We start from the raw sequence: 22,001 nt of genomic DNA, 5'->3' as shown, positions 1-22,001 counted from the left end.
ATAGCATATTATTAACATTAACATGGTATATATAATGCTTTGTCTAACATCAACATGTCTTTGGCAGTGAACTGGAAGTCTGTTTTTTAAGATCGTATGTATGTGTTAGTCTGAAACTACATTGCATACTTGCATCAAATGTTTTCCACAATTCCCCATCACAGGGAATACTTACAGGGAGAGGGAAAGTTCAATTAGCATTTGAATTAGTAATTTTCTTTGGCCTCAGAGCTTTGGTCAGGTGTATTTCTTCATCATCCACATCACACTTTGGCATACAAGCTCACATGAGGGAACCCCAAGCCATGTTCCTGCCTTGTCAGTACAGCAGTATCTTAGGTCTGGTTTTGTATCTCCATCTCTAGCGCCCCTCCCCCCACTTGAGTTTGCACATCTGTGACAGGGGAGTAGAGATGGAGGAAGAAGCCTGAACTAGCAAGTAGGAATTCTAACATGGAAAATAGTTGGGATTAAATGCGTTCACTCACAGACTGAAATGTGTTGCTTTTATCTTTTATATTAATTTTATTATATTTGGTAGGGTTGCCAATTCTGAATTGGGAAATTCTTGGATGTTTGGGATCAGAGCCAGGGAAGGGTAGAGTCTGAGGAAGGCCCTTTCCCCCACTTACCTTAAGCCCCGCACTACTCTCCTCAAGTAGAACGGGGTCCCGGGGCACTCCCCACTACAGGGGTGGCGACAGCACAGCTGCCCCGACGCTGCCACTCTCGCGCCCCCTCAGCATGCGGCATCCCTGGCACTCCTCAAAACAGCGCTTTTTGATGACCCCACGGATGCCCGGGTGCACGCCACAGATGCCACACGCTGAGAGCAGCACGCAGCAAAGGGTGGTCAAAGGTAAGTGGGGAAAGGGCCGAAGAGAGGGACCTCTCCTGTGGATAATAATGCCACAGTGTCCACCTTTCAAACAGCCATTTCCTCCAGGTCTCTATAGTCTGGAGATCAGATGAAATTCTGGGAGAATTCCAGCACAAGCAGTAACAGGATGCTAGCTGGCCAAGCAACAGCTCCTGTTTAAGGTTTCTGGACTGTGCCTTTACCCCTCTGGATTAGATTCCTATTTAATTTTCCTTACTGTGCCTAGTTTCTCTCTGAATTTGCCTTCCATCATTCTTAATCCAGCTGAACTTCCCATGTCCCATTCATCCCCAACAATGTTTTGTGCAGTTATAAGCAACCCATCAAGTAATTACTCAATGGAGACAATTAGTTTGCTTGTCACACTGTTCTAATGCCATTCCTTAGCCCTGCAGCTTTTCTTAACTGGCCCATCTCGTCTGTGCATCAGAAATCTGAAAGATGATCATTCAGCATTCCAAACTGGGCAGGCTAAATGCTACTTGCATGAGCCTCTACTGAATTAATAGCCTTGCTCCCTCCTTGGGTAGGACCGCACCCTTGTTTTGTTTTCTTTTCCAGCACACGTTCAGGATTGGAGGTGTTTCCCTGATTTCCCAATTCATCCCTTTCTCTGTCAGGCACTCTTCTTTCAGTTTACAATCTGCCACAAACTCAGGGAAGCTCAGCAAAAAACATAACTTTATAATGCAAAGGAGAGGAGTTTCATTTTGGTTGTGACAGAAGTAAATCAAACTAGAAATTACCAGTCACCACACACACACAAATTGGTAGTATCCCCCCTTCTGAGTTGCAGTGGGTGATTCATCCATTTCCCTGCTTCTGTGCTGATTTTTAGCTAGGATGTGCAGCTCTGCCTGCATTCGAATTAAAAAAAATCAGAAATGTTTATTATACCTTCAAATGCTTTGGTCCTCAATCATCTGTTTTGAATTTTGCTTTTCTTGAAGTCAATTTTTTGCTTTAAGAGACAGATGTAATTGCCAGACATGTATATTTATTGATTTGTGCACCCATTCCTATGTAAACCAGGAGCTGGAAAAATGATATTTGTTTTGGGATTGTTGTTGTTTTTACAGAAAGCAGAGCCAGCTTGCTGCACTCTGATGCACTTTCCTTCCACCTGGTTTGCATACTGGAAGCCAGCCATGCTAAAAAAAAGATTTAAAGAAATGGAGTACAGCAAGATAAGGAGAAGGAAGAGAAGGAGTCTGCTGCCCCTTGGTCTACTTTAAATGCAACTTGCCTTGGGCAAGTCAATGGCCCATTACTCATGGAACACTTACCTTGGGGCTGGTAGCAGCACAGTGGGCTGAAGTGTGGTCTCCTCACGTTTCTCTGCTTATATGCGAGGAGGCAGCCCAGTGCCTGCCTCACAGCTGCCTGCTAGTCTTAACCGGCCTTTCCTGTTGCCACTTCTCTTAACTCTGCTGATATTCTGTCTACCTCCCTTCCCTTCCCCTCCACTCTCTCTCTCTCTCTCTCTCTCTTGCTGCTGCTGCAAGAGAGAAAGAGAGGCTTGTTTTTAAAAAGAGGATTGTTTCAAATAAAGTTTTAAAAAGTTCTCCCAATTATTGGGGAGGGCGGAAGCAGAGTGGAGGAGTTCAGCTGGAGCCAGAAAGATATTGGCTTAAATCAAAATCTTGATAGATATAAAGCACTTAGAGAAGCAGGAAGGAGCTGGCAGCATGGAACAAGGGCAAGAGGGAAGGTGTGAACAGCAGTGTGGAGGACTGGGGAGGGTGGAGATAGGAGACTGGCCATGGGCAGAGGAAAGAGGTCCAGGGCAAAGCTGTGCTCACTGGCACATCTGCCAGCTCTGGCAGTGAAATAAAATTAAATTTGTGCTAGAAGTGCTCTCACTTGCTGCAGGGAGGATAGAAAGTGAAAGCAGAGCTTGAAGAAATAAGTCTAAACAAGAAATCTTGTGCAACAGACATCTGCCCCCATAGCACAGCAGACACATTGTGCGTAATTAACCAATATGTCTTAAACTGCATCCTAAGCAATGAAACCAGAGTTGCTTCCACACAGAGCTTTTGCTCCTTTTTTGTAAACAAAATCAAGCCTTTGGGGAGGGGGTTAAAATGGGTTACTGTGTGAATTCATAAGACAAGAAGTGAAACAGTAGCAAATTCTCAGAAATTGGTTCCACATTTCCAGACACTTATTTCTGTCCAATGAAAAGTGCCTTAGAAACCTTAGGTTTTCCAGCCTTGCCAGTAACTTCTCTATTTTTAGAGTTACAAAATTTAAATGTTAAGGCATGGAACCTAGCCAACACTACTTACCCCACCCTGTATTTTAAGGAATATTTTAAAATTTCACAGGCATATAATCTGCAAATTTAATTCTTGCAGCCCTTATTCCAAATTTGTAGCTGGCCAACATTTGCAATTCTGAGCTCAATTTCATCTTGTGAGTTCCAATTCAGCCCTAATTTTAAGACTTTAATATGAAACATGAAACTCAGAGCTATAGCCAGTCATACAGCATTATTCTGGTTATTTCAACAGAATCCTGTATTTTTAGGAAATTTAGAAGTGGCTGCAAGAGAAGCAATAATTAATGGGTCTGACCTGTTTACAAAACTGACAGGCAAACACACACATACATATACTCCTCTATTTTCAGTCTATAATCTTTTAAGATCAATGTAACTCTTTTTTCCCTTTCAAATTTACAATAAAGGCATCATTCTGTCTTGCACCCTGGAACGCCAATGATGGTACAGAAAGCATCATTCCAACAAGATGCCTGTGCCCATTGACTTAATATATTCCAGGGCTTGTGGGCCTTCCATGAAAGGAATCAGTGAAAACTCCACAACAATAAAGCTATTCACACACTATCTCCCTTCTCTGGCAAGAATTCCGTATGGTCAATGAACAAGTCTTGTTGAGAGTGGATCAAGGGAAATAAGGAAGGGGCAAGGCAGGAATGGTGTAACAGCCACATTGTCATTGCCAAGTCTAGACATGTGACAAATAAAGAAACATGGTAAAGCAAACAGGCATATGAATTGAAAGCCTGCTGATAGTCCTGCTGATTGCTTCATATTTTTCCTGTAAGTAAATTACAGCACTGTGGTGACCTGGATTATGTGGAAGAAGGATTAAAATACAGTTCAAGAACAAAAATAAAACAATTTAAGAATGTCAAAGCATGCAAAAATGTAGTCCACTGACAGAATTCTGCATTTGCGACCATTACTGAACATTTAGATTATGTAACTGGGAACAAGATGCCCTACAGTCCCTGTCCAGAAAGATTACCCAAGATGTTGGGTAAATAAGACAGGAAAAAAAGGCAAAATAGGAACAGGTGAGATCAGTGGTGGGATTCAAACAATTTAACAACTGGTTCCGGTGGTGGGATCAAATAGTTTAACAATTGGTTGTTTACAAGCCCCATTTTAACAACCGGTTCTGCCGAAGTGGTGCGAACCTGCTGAATCCCACCACTGGGTGAGAGACTCCAAGCAATGGCTGTGCTAGACTGTCTAAGATCCACAGCCCACAGAACGAACCAGAAGGACTGAGAAGCAGCTACTAACTTATGCAATTTTGTGATGAGTCAGTATGAAGGAATTGTTAGAGTGATCGATTATGATCTGGGAGATTCACTCTGGTTTTAATTCCCACTCTGCAATGGAAACCCACGGCGTGGTCTTGGACTAGTTACACACACTGCCAGTCTAATACATCTCACTGGGCTGTTGTAAGAATAAAATGGAGGAAAGGAGAATTGTGTATGCTGCTTTAGCTCCCCATTGGGGAGAAAGCTGAGATATAAATGAAGTAAATAAATAAACTTGTTACATATCTGTCTTTCTCAACAAAAACTCCTAATGCGGCTAACCAAAAAAAATTATTCAGGGGTGAGTGAAAGCCACCCCATGGAGGGGGCTCCGTGTTTCTCCTCACCACCATTCTACAGCACAGCTGGTGGAGCAGGTAAAAACTGGGCAAACTGATGGAAAAAGCCTCATTCTCCATCTCTTCTGCTAAAGTGCAGACTAGCCACTAATGCAGATACCAGTGACAACTGAACTGCTCCAGACAGGCTAATAGGAAGTACTTTACCCTCTTGCCTTCTTTCTTCTGTTAAGTGCAAGTGAAGGTGACTTATGGGGTCAAGTAAGCCCTAACAAAGTAAGGTGGGAAAGAAAGGGGTGTGCCACACAGCCTTTGATGGCAGGAGGATCTATCTAAAACTAGACATTACTAAGTAGTGGGGAGTCCGCTGCTTTCTCTATCTTTACCTATCGATAAAACAGAAGAATTGTTTTAACAGGCCAGAAGAACAGCAACAGAGGATGAAATTCCCTTTTTCCATTTACGACTACAAGTACACACATATATCATCTTCCAGCCTGATAACAGACTGCTAATTGGGAAAAAATTAAATACAATAAATCTAATAATTTATCTACTCAGCCTTGTGGGTACGATTTCATTTTTGCCTCACGTAAGTGAGACAGCAGCTGTCTCAATGGACTGCAGTAGAACAGGTGGTAGTAGACATCCACTCATCATTCCCTAAAGTTCTTTCCCAGTTCAAAGTTTTTAAGGCAACAGCAATAATTTCCCAGTAGGGTAACAGAGTTATTCACAAACTCTAACATTCTAAAGTTTGTGGGTTCATTTAATGGTTAATCAGACAGAACCACAACAGAAAAATTTTAAATAATGGTTGGCTGGGCCCTGAAGAGGACATGGGGTGCATGGGGTGAACGTATCTATAGTAGCTCTATTATGGAGCAGCGTTGCAGCTTATCAACAAACCATCTGCCCTTGGATTCCAGTGGAGCAAATTACATTGCATAGTTTCTGTCACCAAGTCACAGAAAAGCTCTTTTAGACTGTTATAACAAGCATTCATCTGAAGCTTCTGTTTGTATTAATCTGGGCAGTGGGTAACGCCAAGGGGGTGCATGATGCACTGGGCATGCGCCGATGCAGAGTGTGGTGGGGCGCAGAGGCATATCAAGGGGGGAAACGCCCAGTGCACCCTCTGCCCCATGCCACGCCCCTGCACCCCCTTACAGGAGCGTGCACCGGGTGCATCGTGCTATGCCTCTGGGGGTGTTCCGGGGGCATGGCAGGGGCACAGGGCACATGTGTGCCCTGGGCACAGTTCCCCCTCGCTACGGCTTTGAACCTGGGAATACCTACCTGAAAAGGATTTGCATGCACATAAATGATCTTTAGAACCACAACCTAGTGTTTGCAAACATAGCAAAGTTACATGGGACCAGTTCAGATGCTTGAAATTCTTCCATGCCAAACAGCTCCATCATCAGAGCTGCACGAAGGCAGCATTTTTTATCTCGCACAATTACAGGGTGTCCTTGGTAGCAATATATGCACAGGACCAGTTCACTGCTGAAGCAGCCACTTGAGGTACCAACCTTGGTAGCAATACATACACAGGACTTCTTCACCACTCACCAACCACTTGAGGTGCCAATCTTAAAGAGGGTGGTGGCAAGTGGTAGGAGATGAGCCATGTGGCTTGGACCTGGGATCACCTTTCAAGGTTGGTTCCAAAAGTCCCTTTTGCTCAGAGGTGGAGCAAGGGGGAAAAGCACTGGTACATCCTCTGCCCCCGCCCCACTTTGGAATGTCCCCACCATGCCCCCAACACCCCCCACAAGGGCAAGCCCCTGGTGCTTCACATCCCCCCCTTTCCCCTTGGAGCTATGCCTCTGCTTTTGCTGATTTCAGGAACATGTGAGTGAATAGTCCTTCAGGCACTGTACATCAAAGCTACTAATGGCTTCGATTAGTTAGTCTAAGGAACTTAGTTAGTTTTAGTTTTTTAAAAACTTGATATCTCAGAAGTTCTTCTTGGTTCTCCATTCCATCCTCAAAAAATTTTTTTCACTACAGTACTATCAAACCTGGTCAGATATTCTATACAGAAAATTTTGTGCATTTGTTCTATAAATGCTGTATAAATAATTATTTAGAGTTTGTCTAGTCAGTGAGCAGCTGTCTGAATATGAAGCTGGCTGCAAGTTAGTTCACCTGTTTATGGCCATGGAACTGTAGTCTAGAACAAGAAGCTATAATAGTCATTATTCTCCCAGCATGGAATGTTTGTTGAGTGTCTAGACTCACATTGATAATGTTCACTAATTTACTTTAATTTGAAGTTTGCTTGCATCCTGACACAGCAAGTGCACACTGAAGACTAGTGTCTAGCATAAGAAATCAAGAACATGACAACTGGGGCTGCACACATGATCCATACTGGATTGGTACTGGAAGTGTATCCTAAGAAATTATCTGCTTAGATCAAACAGCTGTCAGCAAGAAGAAAATAAACAAAAAACAGCATTTCTTCTGTGTAACCTTGGGGCTAAAAGGAACTCTGCAGTGTCAAGAGAAAGAAAGGTCATCAAATTCACTATGAACCCAAGAACAACGAGCTCGCTCACTATTATACAATGTGTCAACTATATTTACCAGGAATTCCTGTTTTCATCTGTAAGAAACTGAAGGCTAAGACATGAGCTTGCAGCAGGCAAAAGGTACCTCTCAGAAAGCCCATGAGATGATACCATTAGATGGTTCTTGGCAGAAAGCATAGTTTTTAGGAGATTGGTGCGTACATTAATGTGCAAGCTTTGCATCAGAATTGCAAATTGTGAAGCAGGCACAAACTCAGCCAAAATTCACAGATTACTCATGTGAGAAAAATGCATGAAGAATCCATGGGAATCAACCATAAAGTCATCCCATGCATGGTAAATAATACAATATTCCTAAGCTGTTGGAAATATCATATGTATGAATTTGAATTCATAATATGTCCCATGAAAGTTCAAGGTGAGTAAAAACAGATTAACACAAAAAATTAACATAAAATATCTTTAAAACAGGCAACAAACACAGTTCAACAGATCAAAAACAAACCAAAGCTAAAATCTTCAGCCTGCAATCAGTTTAACCTTGGCCTTGACAACCTATGCCCAACAGAACAGTATTGCCTGCAAGGTTTTGGGAATATCCAGTTTAATCCAGTTGTTGCTATATATTGAAAGATATGAAATAAGTAAGAGTTACGTGTTTCTCAAATGGAGGTATAGGCTTGATTTGGAAAAACGCATGAATACAGGTCTATTGTTATCAGGTATTCTTTTTATCTTACAGGACTTCCTGGAAATGCCTCATTTCTCCTCTCTCACTATTTCCTCTTTCCCTTTATGGAAAGCCCCATAGTTGTCTCCCCTTTTCCTGCTTCCTTCATTCCTTTTAGGTTTGCCAGTCTCCAGCTGGGGCTTGGAAATCTCCTGGAATCACAACAGATTTTAGTTCCCCCTCAGGGTCGCCGGTCCTAAGTTAACACATTTCTGGAAATTTGGGGATGGAGTATTGGGAAGGTGAGGTTTAAGGAGGGAAGCAACCTCAGCGTGGTATAACGCCATACAGCCCACTCTCCAAAGCAGCCATTCTCTCCCAGGAAAGTGATCATTGTCATCTGCAGAGAAGTTGTAGTTCTGGGTGATTGCTAGCTCCCAGCTGGAAGCTGGTAACTTTAAGTCCTATGGAATAAATGGCTACTTTGGAGGGTGGAGTCTATTGCATTATATCCCTCTGAGGTCCCTCCTCTAACCCCACCCTCTCTAGATTCTACCCCCCCCCCCAAATCTCCAGGAATTTCCTAATGTGGAGTTGGCAACCCAGCATCCTCTGCCACAGCAGCTGGGCCCAGAATGGGTCCTTGTGAAAGTGGCTATCATGAGCTCACCTGATGACGGAATGTAAATCCTCCAATGTATTTTTAATTAGATTTTTCTAGTTCTCCAATTCTCAGATTTGGATATCCACAGATGGGAGCCACACATCACTATTAAACATTGTTATGTTAGGGAGAAAGTGCCAATGCAGCTGTACCTCAAGATGACAAAATTAGTAACCACTGAGGAATTACACTACTTTACGGAAGATAACAAAGAACTGTAATTTGTTAAAGATTTTTTATTCATTGGCTCAATTATCAGCCAAAAGGAGACTGCAACTAATAAGCTGTTGTAACCTGCCCTGGGCCCTCTGAGATAGGGCGGGCTAAAATTATGAAAAATAAATAAATAAGTCATAAGGAGACTGAAGGGAAGCCATGCAGAAATTAGAAAAGAACCTTAAACATAAAGGAGTGCCACTGGAGACCAAGATCAAGATAATTCACACTAGGGTATTTCCTAATACTACATATGGTTGTGACAGTTGGACAATGCAGGAAGATGACAGGAAGAAAACTGAACAGAAAACAATAGACAAACCTACTACACCAAGGCTGAGGCAAAAAATATGCAGAAAGTACAAATGTTTAATGTGAAAAAGGAACAGGTATAAATACCAAAACACATCAGCAAAGGAAGCACATGCAAATATGAAAAGTAAGGCAAGCTACACTAACAAATGGACAGCAAAATACAAAGAAGTCACACTTGGTAAGAGAAAAGTCCAGAGGGTCCAATCTGTGTCCCAAAAGTAAGGCAAGTAATGGTGACCAGTAAGTCACATCCAATAAAAGATGGTCCTGGAATCAGTCACAGAATCAGGAGAAGACGGGGAATGTCGGATAAGCAACCCATTTCACCCACTACATGTCGGGCTTGATCACTTCTACAGTGACTACTGCATGTCCAATCTTGGGAATCGGTTTATGAGCTTGAGAAGAACACATAGTTTTCTGTTCATAGAGCATCTCTACAAATCAGGGTAGCAATGATTTCTGATTCAGTCTGGCACTGTAAACAATTTTCTCCAGGTGATGAACACAGTCTCCTTCCAAGAAGAATGCCAGAATCCCTCTTAACACCCTGCAACAAACTCAGATGCCAACTCAGTCCTCAATCTCAGGCAATACTACTGTAGGAGCTAATAAAACAAGCCATATTCTCCAGTTGTTCAGTTACTTATCCCCTTAATGCAAAAAACAAAACAAAACCCTTCTATCTGCAAAAAACAAACAGGCCAGTTTCTATGGAAAAGGACACAAATCTGACTTCAAAATCAGCAGAATTCAGAAACTAGTGGGAGAACATCAGCCTCCTGAGACCTAAAAGTCACTATTATTGAACGAAAGAACTTCAAAGAGATACTTCAGCATGAAACTGAAGTTATCAAGGGATTTGATTCTATTGTTTAGGGCCACAATCAGGACAATGGTTTCTTTTCACAGGACAGCTGATAAAACTACAGTCTTCATAGGCTTGCTGAGCTAATTTATCTTCAACTACTATGGGTGCAAATGGGTTACTGCTTATCTTACATTCCAAGAACTTTCAACCAGATAGTACCTTTTACATTTCACTGCCTTTTAATCCCACTATTTACATTTTTTCCTATACACTAACATACTTACACACATATATAATCTATAGTAGAGGTTACTCTACATGCCCTCCATGTAGCAAAAATGCTCATCACATCATAACATTATTTGTCTTCAAGGTGCCATAAAGCTTGTTTCACTGTAACTAGCATGCTTTAGAAGTAGGGCAGACTGATTGTCTTGATCCTATCACTTGCCTGGGGTGTTTCCAGACTTTGATATATATCTTTACTGAACAGGATACCTGCAAGATACATATGATGCCTTCCCCTTCTATGCAAATTTCAAAGGAAAGAAAGATTGTCACTAGCACTATCCCCATTTGTTGGGTAAAATGCCAACAGCCTGAGCAAGAGGAAGCCCAGGGAAGGGAAGGAACTCCCATCTTAGCTCTCTTCACAAGACAAATAAGCACAAATGGCAGATGAAAAAATAATATGAATGGTATTTGGCATCAAAATGGGTATTTAGCCATACTTAGGGCTGTAAAATTTACGATGTACTTAAACTAACCCATGTGCTGCATGATATAAATAGCCAGCATAATTTAGGGGTTGCAGAGTTGAACTAAGATCAACCATGCCTAGGTTTGAATCCTCTGTCTGCAATGGAAACTCGCCGGTGACCTTTGACCAGTCACATGCTCTCAGCCCAACCTACCTCGCAGAGGTGTTGTGAATCCCCACTAAAAAAAAGGTGGAATATAAATTAAGTAAATAAGTAAACAGTGACACTTGGGGATTGAGAAATGTTAAAACATTTTTAAAGTGAAAGTTATAAATGCAGGGATCAAGATTTTCAGGTATAGCTGCAAACTGGTTCAGTCAGGTAGTCCAACAACCCCTAAACAAGCATAGCAGGTAAGCACTTCTGTATTATTTCAGATGGTTTCCCTGCCCTGGCTTTAGGGTTGCATGCTGACTAGATATAATCCTTATCTCCTTTTATCATCTCCATGTATCTGCAAGATAAAGACTACTATATGGACATTGTAAAAATGCAAAGAAGCTGGACTGCAGTTGCCAGTTAAATTTCTGACATGAAATCTGACAGTTGTACTGTCCCTTTCTGTTTTAATTTGCCAAAATGTATTCCGCAGACATCATAAATGAGCCAAATACAAACATTTAAAGTCACCTCGGTAGAATGAAAAGGCAGACAGAATCCTTCCTAAAGGTAACATTAAAAATCCAGGCAAAACAACAAATATTGACTTGCTTGTCAGTTTTGAACATGTCATTACCTCTAATATAACAAAGCAATGCTTCCAGGGCTCAAAATGTGACAGTATTCAACCTCAGAACTGAGTGCAATACTATGGTTGAATTCCTGAATACTCAAAGTAACCACAGCCAGAATGGCTTCTGTGAGGGTGCAGCATCGCCTCATGTGCCCCCATCCACTAAACAGCAGCACTCTCAGAGCACACAGAAACTGACACCTCTCTGTTTAGAAACCAGGCTCCGTGTAGCAATTCCCTCCATGATCAGAATGGCTTAAAACCATTAAAAATAATAATAAACCGGACACACTCAGAGCCCCACCCAGCCGCCTCCAAGACATCATCAGACTCCTCAGCACGATCTTGCTGACTGAGGAGGATTCGGCCCCAACCTGGGCAGTCTGCAAAGACTTCAGCTTACTTATATCCAGTGCAAAAGAAATTCGCCTGCGATCCTGGGGTGGAGCAATCCCTGGAGGAGAAGCGAGGCTGGGGGGCAGCCCTTGGCTTCGTCCAGATTGCTTATGCCAGGAAGAGTCCACTGCTTCCTGTCAGTCTGGTTCTATCCTAACCTTTCTCTTACATTGACTGTTTGACCCATGTTGAAACGCCACAGGAAGGTTTTAGGGCAGCAGAATTGTTCTGTGGAGGGGTAACTAGGTCACCAACAAGGAGGGGGGGGGGAGAGAAAAGCCCAACATTCACTGTCTTCTTTAGTCCCCTCATTTCACGTCCGTTGAATTCGTGATCGGAATTAAAATCCCCACCCCAAAAATATAATCCAAATCCCCAGTCCAGTCTTTATTCCAGTCACCCCAAATCAGGGAGAAGAGCTTGGATCCTCAAGCCAGTTTCGAGCCCCCGATGAGCCACTCTCCCTACCGGCTTGGTTGCAAGCAAACGGAAAAGGGCACCGCTCCAACCTTTCCCGAGTTGTCAACCACCAAACGCCGGCCGCATCATTCCAGCTCAGTCCCACTTCCGAGGAAGCGAACTGCGTCCAAAACCACAAACCCATCCAGCGCCAAACGACCCAAGTCTTGGGGTCCTTCGAGTGCCCATCACCTGCCACAAGCGCCCCACGTCGCATCTGGCCAGGGAGTCCCCAGAAAGGGCTTGGGAAACTGCGAGCCTTCTGTCGTGGGAAACTCTCCTGGAAGCATCGAAACTTTCCCACGCCGTGGGAGAAAGCGAGCGCGCCACCTGGCCTTACCTTTGTATTTGTCCATCCTGAGACTCTTTGCTGTCCTCGGAGGAGCTGGAGGGTCCTGAATCCGTGCAACAGCTGGGCTTTCTCGGGGGCTGGCCAAACCTCTGAAGGGGGACGCGGCTCCTGCCTCTTCCAATGAGGGCTACATTTGTGTCCTCCTAACCCCTCTGGTTCGGCTCCCTCGGGCCGGCTTCTCGTTCCCACGGCTCCGCCCCCTGCGTGAGGTCACAGACAAGCTGCTGGAGCGATGGGGCTGAGCTCGCTCGTTTGGGGAGAGGCTCGCTTGGGAGTGGGACGCGATGGCCCTTCGGAATGTTGCATTGTCCATCCGCTTGCAACTTCATCGGACTTCATCTAAGACTCATAGGAGCATACCTCCCCACTTTCCTTTCCTGTTTTTAAAGGAGGAGGGAGTGAAAAAACCAAAATGCAGACAGAAGCCAGCTCCTGGAGAACACAAACACAAGCTGATAGAGAATCATCAGATTCCTCTGCGCTAGATAAGAAACAGCATCAAACCGCAGGAAGAAGGCGGGAGGATTTATTTGCAGATATTGTTCCTGTGGCTAAAGATGCTGGAAACGGTTTGGTGGACGAGGGAGGGAGGGTGGGTCAGAGAAAAGCAATGAAATCTGCCAAGGATTTCATGAAAGGATGCAAGTTAGGGCATGCGTTGAGACAGCTGACTGGAGCATGGGCTAGAAATATCTCCAGTCTTGTGTGAGACGCTTTCCTGTCCTTCTCAGCATCTGCTTCGCCCCCTCCCCATTTATTTGCAAAATTATATGAATCAACCAGTTTGAATCAAGAGCATTGAATATTTTAGAGCAGTCTTTCTAGGTTTGGGACCTCCCAAGCAATATAATGGGACCCACAAAGCAGCAGGCACATGACAGGGAGTTGTTGAACATCAGATTCTCTAGACAAACCAGTGGAGGGTGCCATGTTGAAAGCACATGTGGAGCATTGCATTACTGGCTGACAGTGGCTGGCTAGGTTGTGTCAGGAAGGAAGAGCAAGAAGGCATGTGAGAACTTTTGTGGCCACCTGCTCTGAAAAAGGAGCTCCGGCAATTCCCAGCAATCTTGCCTCACTGTCTGGTTGCACCTCTGAGCATGTGTGTGTAACCTCAGCTTGTGGGTTCTGTGGGGCAGTACTTGGAAGGAGTTGCAAAGAACCAAATTTAAACAAAACAGTTTACTTCTCTTTACAAATAACATTAAACATCAACATTTAACATTACAATTCAAGGTCCTGTTCAGGTTGCATTTCAAGTCCTTCTAGTTACAGTCTACTGATACTGCCAAGTCCAATTCTTCTTTGCAAGTGGGTTGGCTCCTGAAGACTCCAAGGGCTTGATGAACAGGATGCAACATGATGAAGGTTTCCAGGAGAACTCTCACCCATTACAACCACAAAAAGAAACCCTGAAACAATAAACTCCAATATTTACAACATAGCAAAAATAAACTACCTTCCCAGTAGTTCCCAACAATATTGCAGTTTACCTTAACAAGGTGTCAAGGGCTTATACAACCAAGGTCCGAGTCTGGTAGCCTTGTCTTCTCCAAAGAGCTCTGCAGCCTTTCTGCTGCTCTGAGTCTCCACCCCCTTATTGGTTCAACCCATTCTGGGCATGGGGGTTACATGTGCAAAAAGAGACAGGGTGTTTTGCATTCATGCTGGCTTTGAATGCATACTAGAATCAGGTCCTCTCACAAACCAACAAAAAGTAGCAGAACTAGAGCGGCTCACAACCCAGCATAGGGGATACTACAACCTGGGTGTTCCAACCTATCAGCTGAAGGCTACTGGACAAGAAAAGACTTTCTGCACATGACAGGGGACAAGAAAGAACCATTTTATGTTCATTTTAGTTTTAACCTCAATGAGATGCATGGGCAGTAAGTTAGCTCTATAGTTTTTCCAAGTGTTCTCTAATAAGCAAGTAAAGTTTGAATGTCACCCTCAGCAAATTACCCTCCCCCCGTTTTTTAAACAAATCAAACAGTATAAGCAAGTACCTCTAAACATATAAAGGTATCTTTCCTTGCTGCCAGCCTCTGTTCACTTAGTTAAGGAACCTGGCTTTATTCCAGTCACCCTTAACAAAAATGACTACCCTAAGATTTCAATGACAATGTTCAAAAATATTTTTTTCAAAAAATAAAAATGTTAGTTATGTTGTAGAGTTTCCTTTGGAGTTAGGAGGGATAGTGAATAGCAGTATGCTTATCAGAACGTTTCGCCAGTATACTAGGGTTGAGGCTTCAGAGGATCTGATGTTGGGAAAGCAAGTGGAGTATATATATCTGTTGGAGTGTCCAGGGTGGGTGGAGAAACATTGTCTGTGAGTAACAAAGAAGGCAACCAGGTCAATAGTTGAGGGCATCTGAATAGAAGTCAGATGTTCTCATACTTCTATTCAGATGCCCCTTTCTCATACTTCTATTCAGAACACTCCAACATATATATATACTCCACTTGCTTTCCCAACATCAGATCCTCTGAAGATGCCAGCCACAGATGCAGGCGAAACATCAGAAAAGAATGCTGCTAGAACACGGCCATACAGCCCGGAAACCACACAGCACCCAAGTGATTCCAGCCGTGAAAGCCTTCGGCAATACAAAAATGTTAGTGTTTATATCTTGTCATGCTACTCTCACATCACAACTAAAGTTTATGTCACTATTTTGTTGTTGACCATATACACTCTTTTACCACTGGAAGACTTTAAGGATTTGTATGCTAATACTTTAATAAATTGGTGTCAAAGTAGGCCTAGTCTAGGCATACAGCAAAATAAGATGCAAAAGTGCTAAGGTGAAGCAGTAGAATGGAATGTACTACTTCAGACTGCAGTTGAGGATTACATTTTTCCAAGTTATCCTACATTAATAATTCCTTGTGAATGGGAAACTTTCACAGCGTATGATTAAGATAGATTTTTTTTTACTGATGTGCTGTTTTGGGGAAGGGGTGCAAGGAATTTTTACATGTCAGACCATTATAAATGTGTCCTCTCCTAATTGCAATCTGAACTGAACTGGAACTGCCTATTCTACACCTCCAAATTCTACTACCTCATTCTACTACATATAAAGAAGCAATACCTCAGAAATATGACTGAGTGCATGTATGCTGTTTTAGCGATAATGTGGAGTTTAGCAGGACAGCTCTAATGAAAAATTCCTCAGAGATAGCCATATTAATCTGTGGCAGAATATTAATCTGTGGCAGAAAAAAGTGTCCCTTTAAGGTTTACCAGGATTTCTTTCTGTTTTTACTCTGAGGTAAACTTGGTTATGAATATCTATAAGGAAATCCTTGTGTTAGATGTGGATTAAGCTCTTGGAAGACATTTCCATTCTGTGATGCTTTAAAAGAATTGACTCCTGGTGGTTATCTGAAGACCTGCTGATTATTTATTTATTTATTTATTTATTGGTTCCACTTTTATACCGCCCTCCCCCAAAGGGCTCAGGGCGGTTTACATCACAATAAAAGCGGATAACAGGATAAAATACTAAAAATTCATAACAGTTAAAAGCAGCGTTCCTAATTCATACTCAGTTAAAACAGATGGCGTTCAGCCATTAACTCCTCAGCTCCCTTAAGAGGGGAACAGCGGATCAGAAGGTTAATGTGGTACCTATCAGCAGCCGCCTCCCAAAAGCCCGGGCGGAATAACTCAGTCTTACAGGTCCTGCGAACTCATGTAGACCCGCAGGGCCTGACAGTTTGAGGGAGCATTCCACCAGGCAGGCCAGGGTCAGAAAGCTCCTGGTCCTGGTGGAGGCCAGCCGCATCATAGAGGGGCAGGGATCTCCAGTAAATTGGCCTCTCGTCAACGAGACCCGACCGTAGACATAAGGGGCCAGACGGTCCCTGAGGTACGAGGGTCCCAGACCGTGAAGGTCTTTAAAGGTTACCACCAATACCTTGGAAGACGCATTCGAATTCAACCGGAAGCCAGGTGTAGACGGTGCAGCACGGGCTGATAGATCTCTAGAGTATAATCACTGGAGCAAACGAAATACGATGCTGGACCAGTTTCAATTCCGATCAGCCTGCGGGCAGGGCCCGCTGTAGAGCGAAGGGTAAAGGTCTAATCTGGAGGTGACCGCTGTACGAATCACCGTGGCCAGGTCTGCCCGAGGAGTAGCCAGCCACTGGCCTGGCGAAGATGGGAAAAACGCGAACTCCGAAAGTTAAGGGCCACCTGTCTCCATAGAAAGAGACTAATCCAGGTGGACCCCAGGCTGGCGAACCCAGGGGGCCGGGTGCTACCGAGACCCTCCACACCGGGCGGTTGGAAACCTCCGCCTTCGGCTTACCTAGCTAAAGGATTTCCGCCTTTGCTGGATCTGCTTTAACTCGTTTGCATCAACTAACCAGCAACCGCTTCCAAACAATGCTGTAGAGCTGTGAAGGCGCCTGTTCCCCTCCATCGACAGAATGAGTTGGGTATCATCAGCATACTGATGGTACTCCAGCCCAAAGCTCCCGCAATTCAGCTGAGCAGGTCGCATATAGATGTTAAATAACAGCGGACAATAGCTACCCCTGAGGCACACCGCAATGAAGCGGCACCCTCCGGAAGCTGGTCCTCGCGACCACACTCCTTGCTGACTCCGTCCCGGAGAAACGAGGCAATCCATTGAAGGACTGCACCGCACTCGAAACGGCCAGGGCGGTGGGTCAAAGATCGCATCGACTGACATCAAACGCCAAGCGTGAGATCTAACAACACCAGCAGCCGCATCCACCGGGTCAAGCTGTACAATGGATGCATTCGTGACGGGCTTAATTTGCAGAACAGTCTCCGCCCCATGCCCAGCACGGAAGCCGGACTGAAGGGATCAAAGGCCTATGCGCCCTCCAGAAAACCCTTCGAAGCTGCTCCAACATCACTCTCTCACTACCTTCCCAGAAACTAAAGATCCAAACGGGCGGTAATTGGCCGGGATCACCAGGGATCTAACGACGGTCTTTAAGATATGGACCACTGTTCTCCTTCGCCAACCCAATTCGACAAACTCTGCTCAAGGGTGCAATTGATAATGGTCAACAGGTGGGGTCGTAACTCCTCCCACATGCTTTAATAAGCCAGAGGGCAACGATCCAGAGGACAGGTGTAGGTCTAATAGCAGTTGTATTCTGTCAACATCACTGGAGAGCAGGGAAAACTGGGCCAAACAAGGGCCCAAAGACGGCAAGGGAGCCTCCAGTTCACTAATTGTCTCCAAGGTGGCAGGGAGGTCCTGGCGGAGCGACGCGATTTTATCTGCAAAATAGCTCATAAATGCCTCACAGCTAATAGCCAATTGATCATTTTTTGAACCCTCTGATAAAGAGGGTTATCTGGTAAGACTCCATGCATTTCAGAGCCAGAGGCTGATAGATAAGTTCCTGCTGTTTATTATTCAACTTAAATGGAAATGGTGAGATAGTGGCTTAATAATACTGAGAATCCTGTTCTTGTAGTAAAGGGCAGGTCCTAACTGTACATATACTGTAAACACTCCATGAATCATTCCCCAAGTATATTGGGGGGGGGGACTCCTTTCTGTGGGTCATGGTAGGAACAATTTCTTTTTTAATAATAAAAAAATGACTAATCATCGTTATTAGCAGGAAAAGTGGTCTTTTAATGTTTTCATGTAATCCAGTTGGACAGTGTGGAATTATAAATACTAGAGTCAAGATAAGACCGACTAACATTAGCTATACTACCAGGAGGCCACTGACTTGAATATTCTTCAGTGCCCTTTAACATGTGTCAACAGCGCTCTTCTGTCTTCTACATAGAACAGCAGTCTACATGCTGTTGGGCACAAATAAATAGACACAAATCTTGCCTAAAATGGCAATATTCAGAAATCTAAGGGAGAATATTTCAGTCACCCAGTCACTATGCTATTATTGATCTAAAATGCTACATTCTTCAACAAAAAGAATTTGAAACTGCTAAATTAGAATTAAGGAAGCTGAATACATTTTCCATAGCTAGAACAACCACCAGAAATTCCTCAATAACTATAGGTGTTAATCAGTGTAGTAAAATTAGGAACTAGGAGTAACTTTGTCAACACTAATTACTGCTAGTGCAAATGGTCACTTTCTTCTGTTAACCATGTTGTTCACAACTTGTTTCTCCTTACCTGCCAGCTGAGGATTCACATCACATATCTGATGAAGTAGACTCTAGTCCGTGAATGTGTGTGCTCAAATAGAAATGTGTTAGTTTTTACAGTGTCACAAGGATCCTGTATGTTTTTATTTATTTATTTATCAAACTTTTATTGCTAAAGACTCAAACAGGCTGCACCTCTAAACTGTGTAGCCAATTGACTTTTGGAAAATAAAGAAGTTCAGAATTCATCAATTTTCTGGAAGCTCCAAAAATATATACTAATACCGATTCCACATGAGGGCTGTCACACTGCAGTTCTCATTATTAGAACAAAAGTAAGGGTAGTTTTCCTCTGCAGACTTTGGTAGCATTTCAGTAACTACCAATTATTGGGATTACAGTTTCTAAGTGGTTATTAGAATTATCTGTTAGAATGGGTAAAGTTCCTAATGTCTGCCTGGGAACCTTCCTTATCTCAAAGCCATAAACCAAAGAAAATAAAATTTAATCTGTGAACAAAATAAAAAGATTATATATACATGAATACATATATATGAAGAGCAGAGATAATCTTTGGATCACAACATTTTTTCTTCCTTAAAAACGGTAGTCAAAACATAATCAAAACATAGCCCTAAGGTTTATATGCAGTCAGTAGTACTATATACAATACCACTATCCAGCTGTAGACTTACACAGTAACCCTGAACATATGAAGACAGTTTTATGTGGGTAGTCACTTTGGTTCACAGTTCAAGAGAAAGATTCAGGTCCAGGGATGCCTTAAAGACCAACAAAATTCCCAGGGTAGAAGCTTTTGGGAGTCAAAGCTCCCTTTGAAATCCATTTTGCACATTAATCCAGATGGAACAACTGCACTCTCACCAAAGGTAATCCTGACACCAAATAGTGTACAAGGAAAAGGCACCTTTTGTGTGGCACATAGGAGACATGAGCTTGCTTCCCAGTAAGGGGGGATGCTGGCCAGAAGGCAAATCTTACTTCAGCAGCAGCAAAGCAGGAGGCAGAGGCTGAACTAGAACGTATATCACCCTCACTTGGGAGCAGTTACTTAAATCACTCATCAAATGGAGCACAAATGAATGAGACACACCAAAGCCAGAAGATGAGCTGTCCACACTAGCCTTATGCAGACAGGCAAGGAAGCTGCAGACACACAGATAGCATATCAAAGCACTCTCATTTAATCTCATGGGGATAGTTCTGAAGCAGCCCAATTGCACTACCAAGCACAGGTACCCCATCAAGTATCACCATGGGATATGGACCACTCATGCTGACTGGCTGCCCTATGCCCCCCCACCCCGTTTCGGCCTTGAAACTCTCACACACGATTTCCTTTTGTACTCAGGGATTCATTATGGTTGTTCACTTCCATTCACTCCAGTGGCTTTTGTGTTCCCTTCATCCCCACCATACCCTGTTATGCAAGCGGTATGGCTTATCAGATGCCCCCCTTGCAAGAGCCTGCGTTTTGTGGCTTCTCCTGCTACAAAGTAGATGCTGATGACAACTGGAGTAAGGGACAATCATCTGCCAAATCCCATGCATTTATTGCCCAACATCAGGGAAGCCAGAACCAAGTCAGATGAAGGGGATTGTCTCTTATTCAAGTTAGCCTTCTATGCTTTTACAAGCTGCATTAACAGACTGCAGGAAGAGCCATCCATATCACTGAGTGCTCATTAGAGGGATAATTGTACCAGCCAATTAATCGTGTCAGCACCTTATGGTGGTATGGGACCTTGGCTGGAACAACAGAGTCGTCAGATCCTCAGCCAAACATCAGAATCCATGCTAGTCACTGCAACAGATTCAGTGGCTACAGATTCAGTGGATACTTGGTACCATACTGGGAATGGGGCCTCTTTTGGAAGGCTACCCTGTACAGAGACCGAAGTGATGCAAGCACAGTAATGAATCATATTCCAGACTGCCACCAAAGAGTAAGTGACTACCAGAGTTTTGTGTGTGGCACACAGGTAGAGTCTGCAGTTTCCCTGTGTTGAGGGACACAGCATACCATAATACTTATCCATTTTGTTTTGCTTTTATACTAAAAAGTGAGAAAGGAATGAACACTTTTACTCATAACAACTATTAAAGGGGTCAGGCACATTAAGCTTTCCAGTGTGCATTCACCCTGGAATAACTTGAATGGAATGTGTTAGGTTCTGGAACTTTAAGCCAATAAATAGACTCTGAAGTATCAATCAGCAGCATTTATTGATGAGGTATACAAGCATGATACTCGGTGAAAGCCAGTTCTAACAAAGCTGGCATTTTCAGTCCCATTTATTCCTCACAGCAACCCTCCTCCCCACCGCATAGGATCAGGAATGTATCTTATTCAGCCAGATAAGCATCCCCCTGACAGAATGCAAACCTCTAGCACCATTTTGGAAGTTCTTCACATGCATATACATACACCATCCCCATCAGCAACATTTATCCAGACTTTTTCAAAAGGGGTCAAAATCTTCTGTCCTCAAGATCATCATCTAAGATAAACAATCCACCTTCCTTCACATTAAGGTCATCCCTGCTAAGAACACAAGCTCTCTCATTATCATTTCACATGAGACAAATAAGATTTTGTATTACACCAGCTGCCAATCACTCAATCATTCCAGGAAGCAACTGGGAGACTGCCAGGGAAGAGCTGAGGAGGGTAGTGCCAAAAAATGAAATAGGGAGAGGAGAACCAGTCCTAAGTTAATATAATAATTGTGCGCAGTCCTAAGTTAATGAGATTTTCAATGCAAGAGATGAGAAGGTGGTAGTTTGCCATTGCCTCCATCTTCACACAGCAACTCCTGACTTCCTTGGTGGTCTCCCACATATTACCCAGCTTAACAGTGTACAAACTTATTTTTATAGAGCAATGGGGAATTACGCGGCTTGGCAATGTGAGAGGCAGGCTGGAAGGGGATCTTTTTAGACAACTATACCAGAAACGGCTTGAAACGTATCTGCAGAGAATTTACAAAAGACCAAATTGCAGTTTAAATATTTTTATATAAGTTTTGGTTGCAAACAATCACACAGTGAGACGTTAGGCACATACACACAGTTCCTAAGTATATAAACAGGGAGGAAAAGATAGGTTGGATGATGGAATGGGAGTTGGGGAAGCAGGGGACTTATATGTTACCTAAATCTGCAGAGAAGTTCCAGAAGA

The 22,001-nt window shown here is 43.4% G+C and overlaps 1 protein-coding gene across 1 annotated transcript in view; it reads right to left on the bottom strand.

Annotated features, from left to right (window-relative positions):
* AFAP1L2 (actin filament associated protein 1 like 2) overlaps positions 1-12,876 on the bottom strand; it is a 97,710-nt gene extending 84,834 nt beyond the window's left edge. The window contains exon 1 of the mRNA XM_048505820.1: positions 12,664-12,876. Within this exon, the coding sequence (XP_048361777.1) occupies positions 12,664-12,679 (16 nt within the window). The 5' untranslated portion in view covers positions 12,680-12,876. The remainder of the gene's footprint in view (positions 1-12,663) is intronic.
* Between the last annotated feature and the right edge of the window lie 9,125 nt (positions 12,877-22,001).

Source organism: Sphaerodactylus townsendi, linkage group LG08 (assembly GCF_021028975.2).
Source record: "Sphaerodactylus townsendi isolate TG3544 linkage group LG08, MPM_Stown_v2.3, whole genome shotgun sequence".
In the NCBI taxonomy this organism is placed as follows: domain Eukaryota; kingdom Metazoa; phylum Chordata; class Lepidosauria; order Squamata; family Sphaerodactylidae; genus Sphaerodactylus; species Sphaerodactylus townsendi.
The sequence above is the reverse complement of the archived record's forward strand: the minus strand, read 5'-3'. Positions and strand labels throughout refer to the sequence as shown.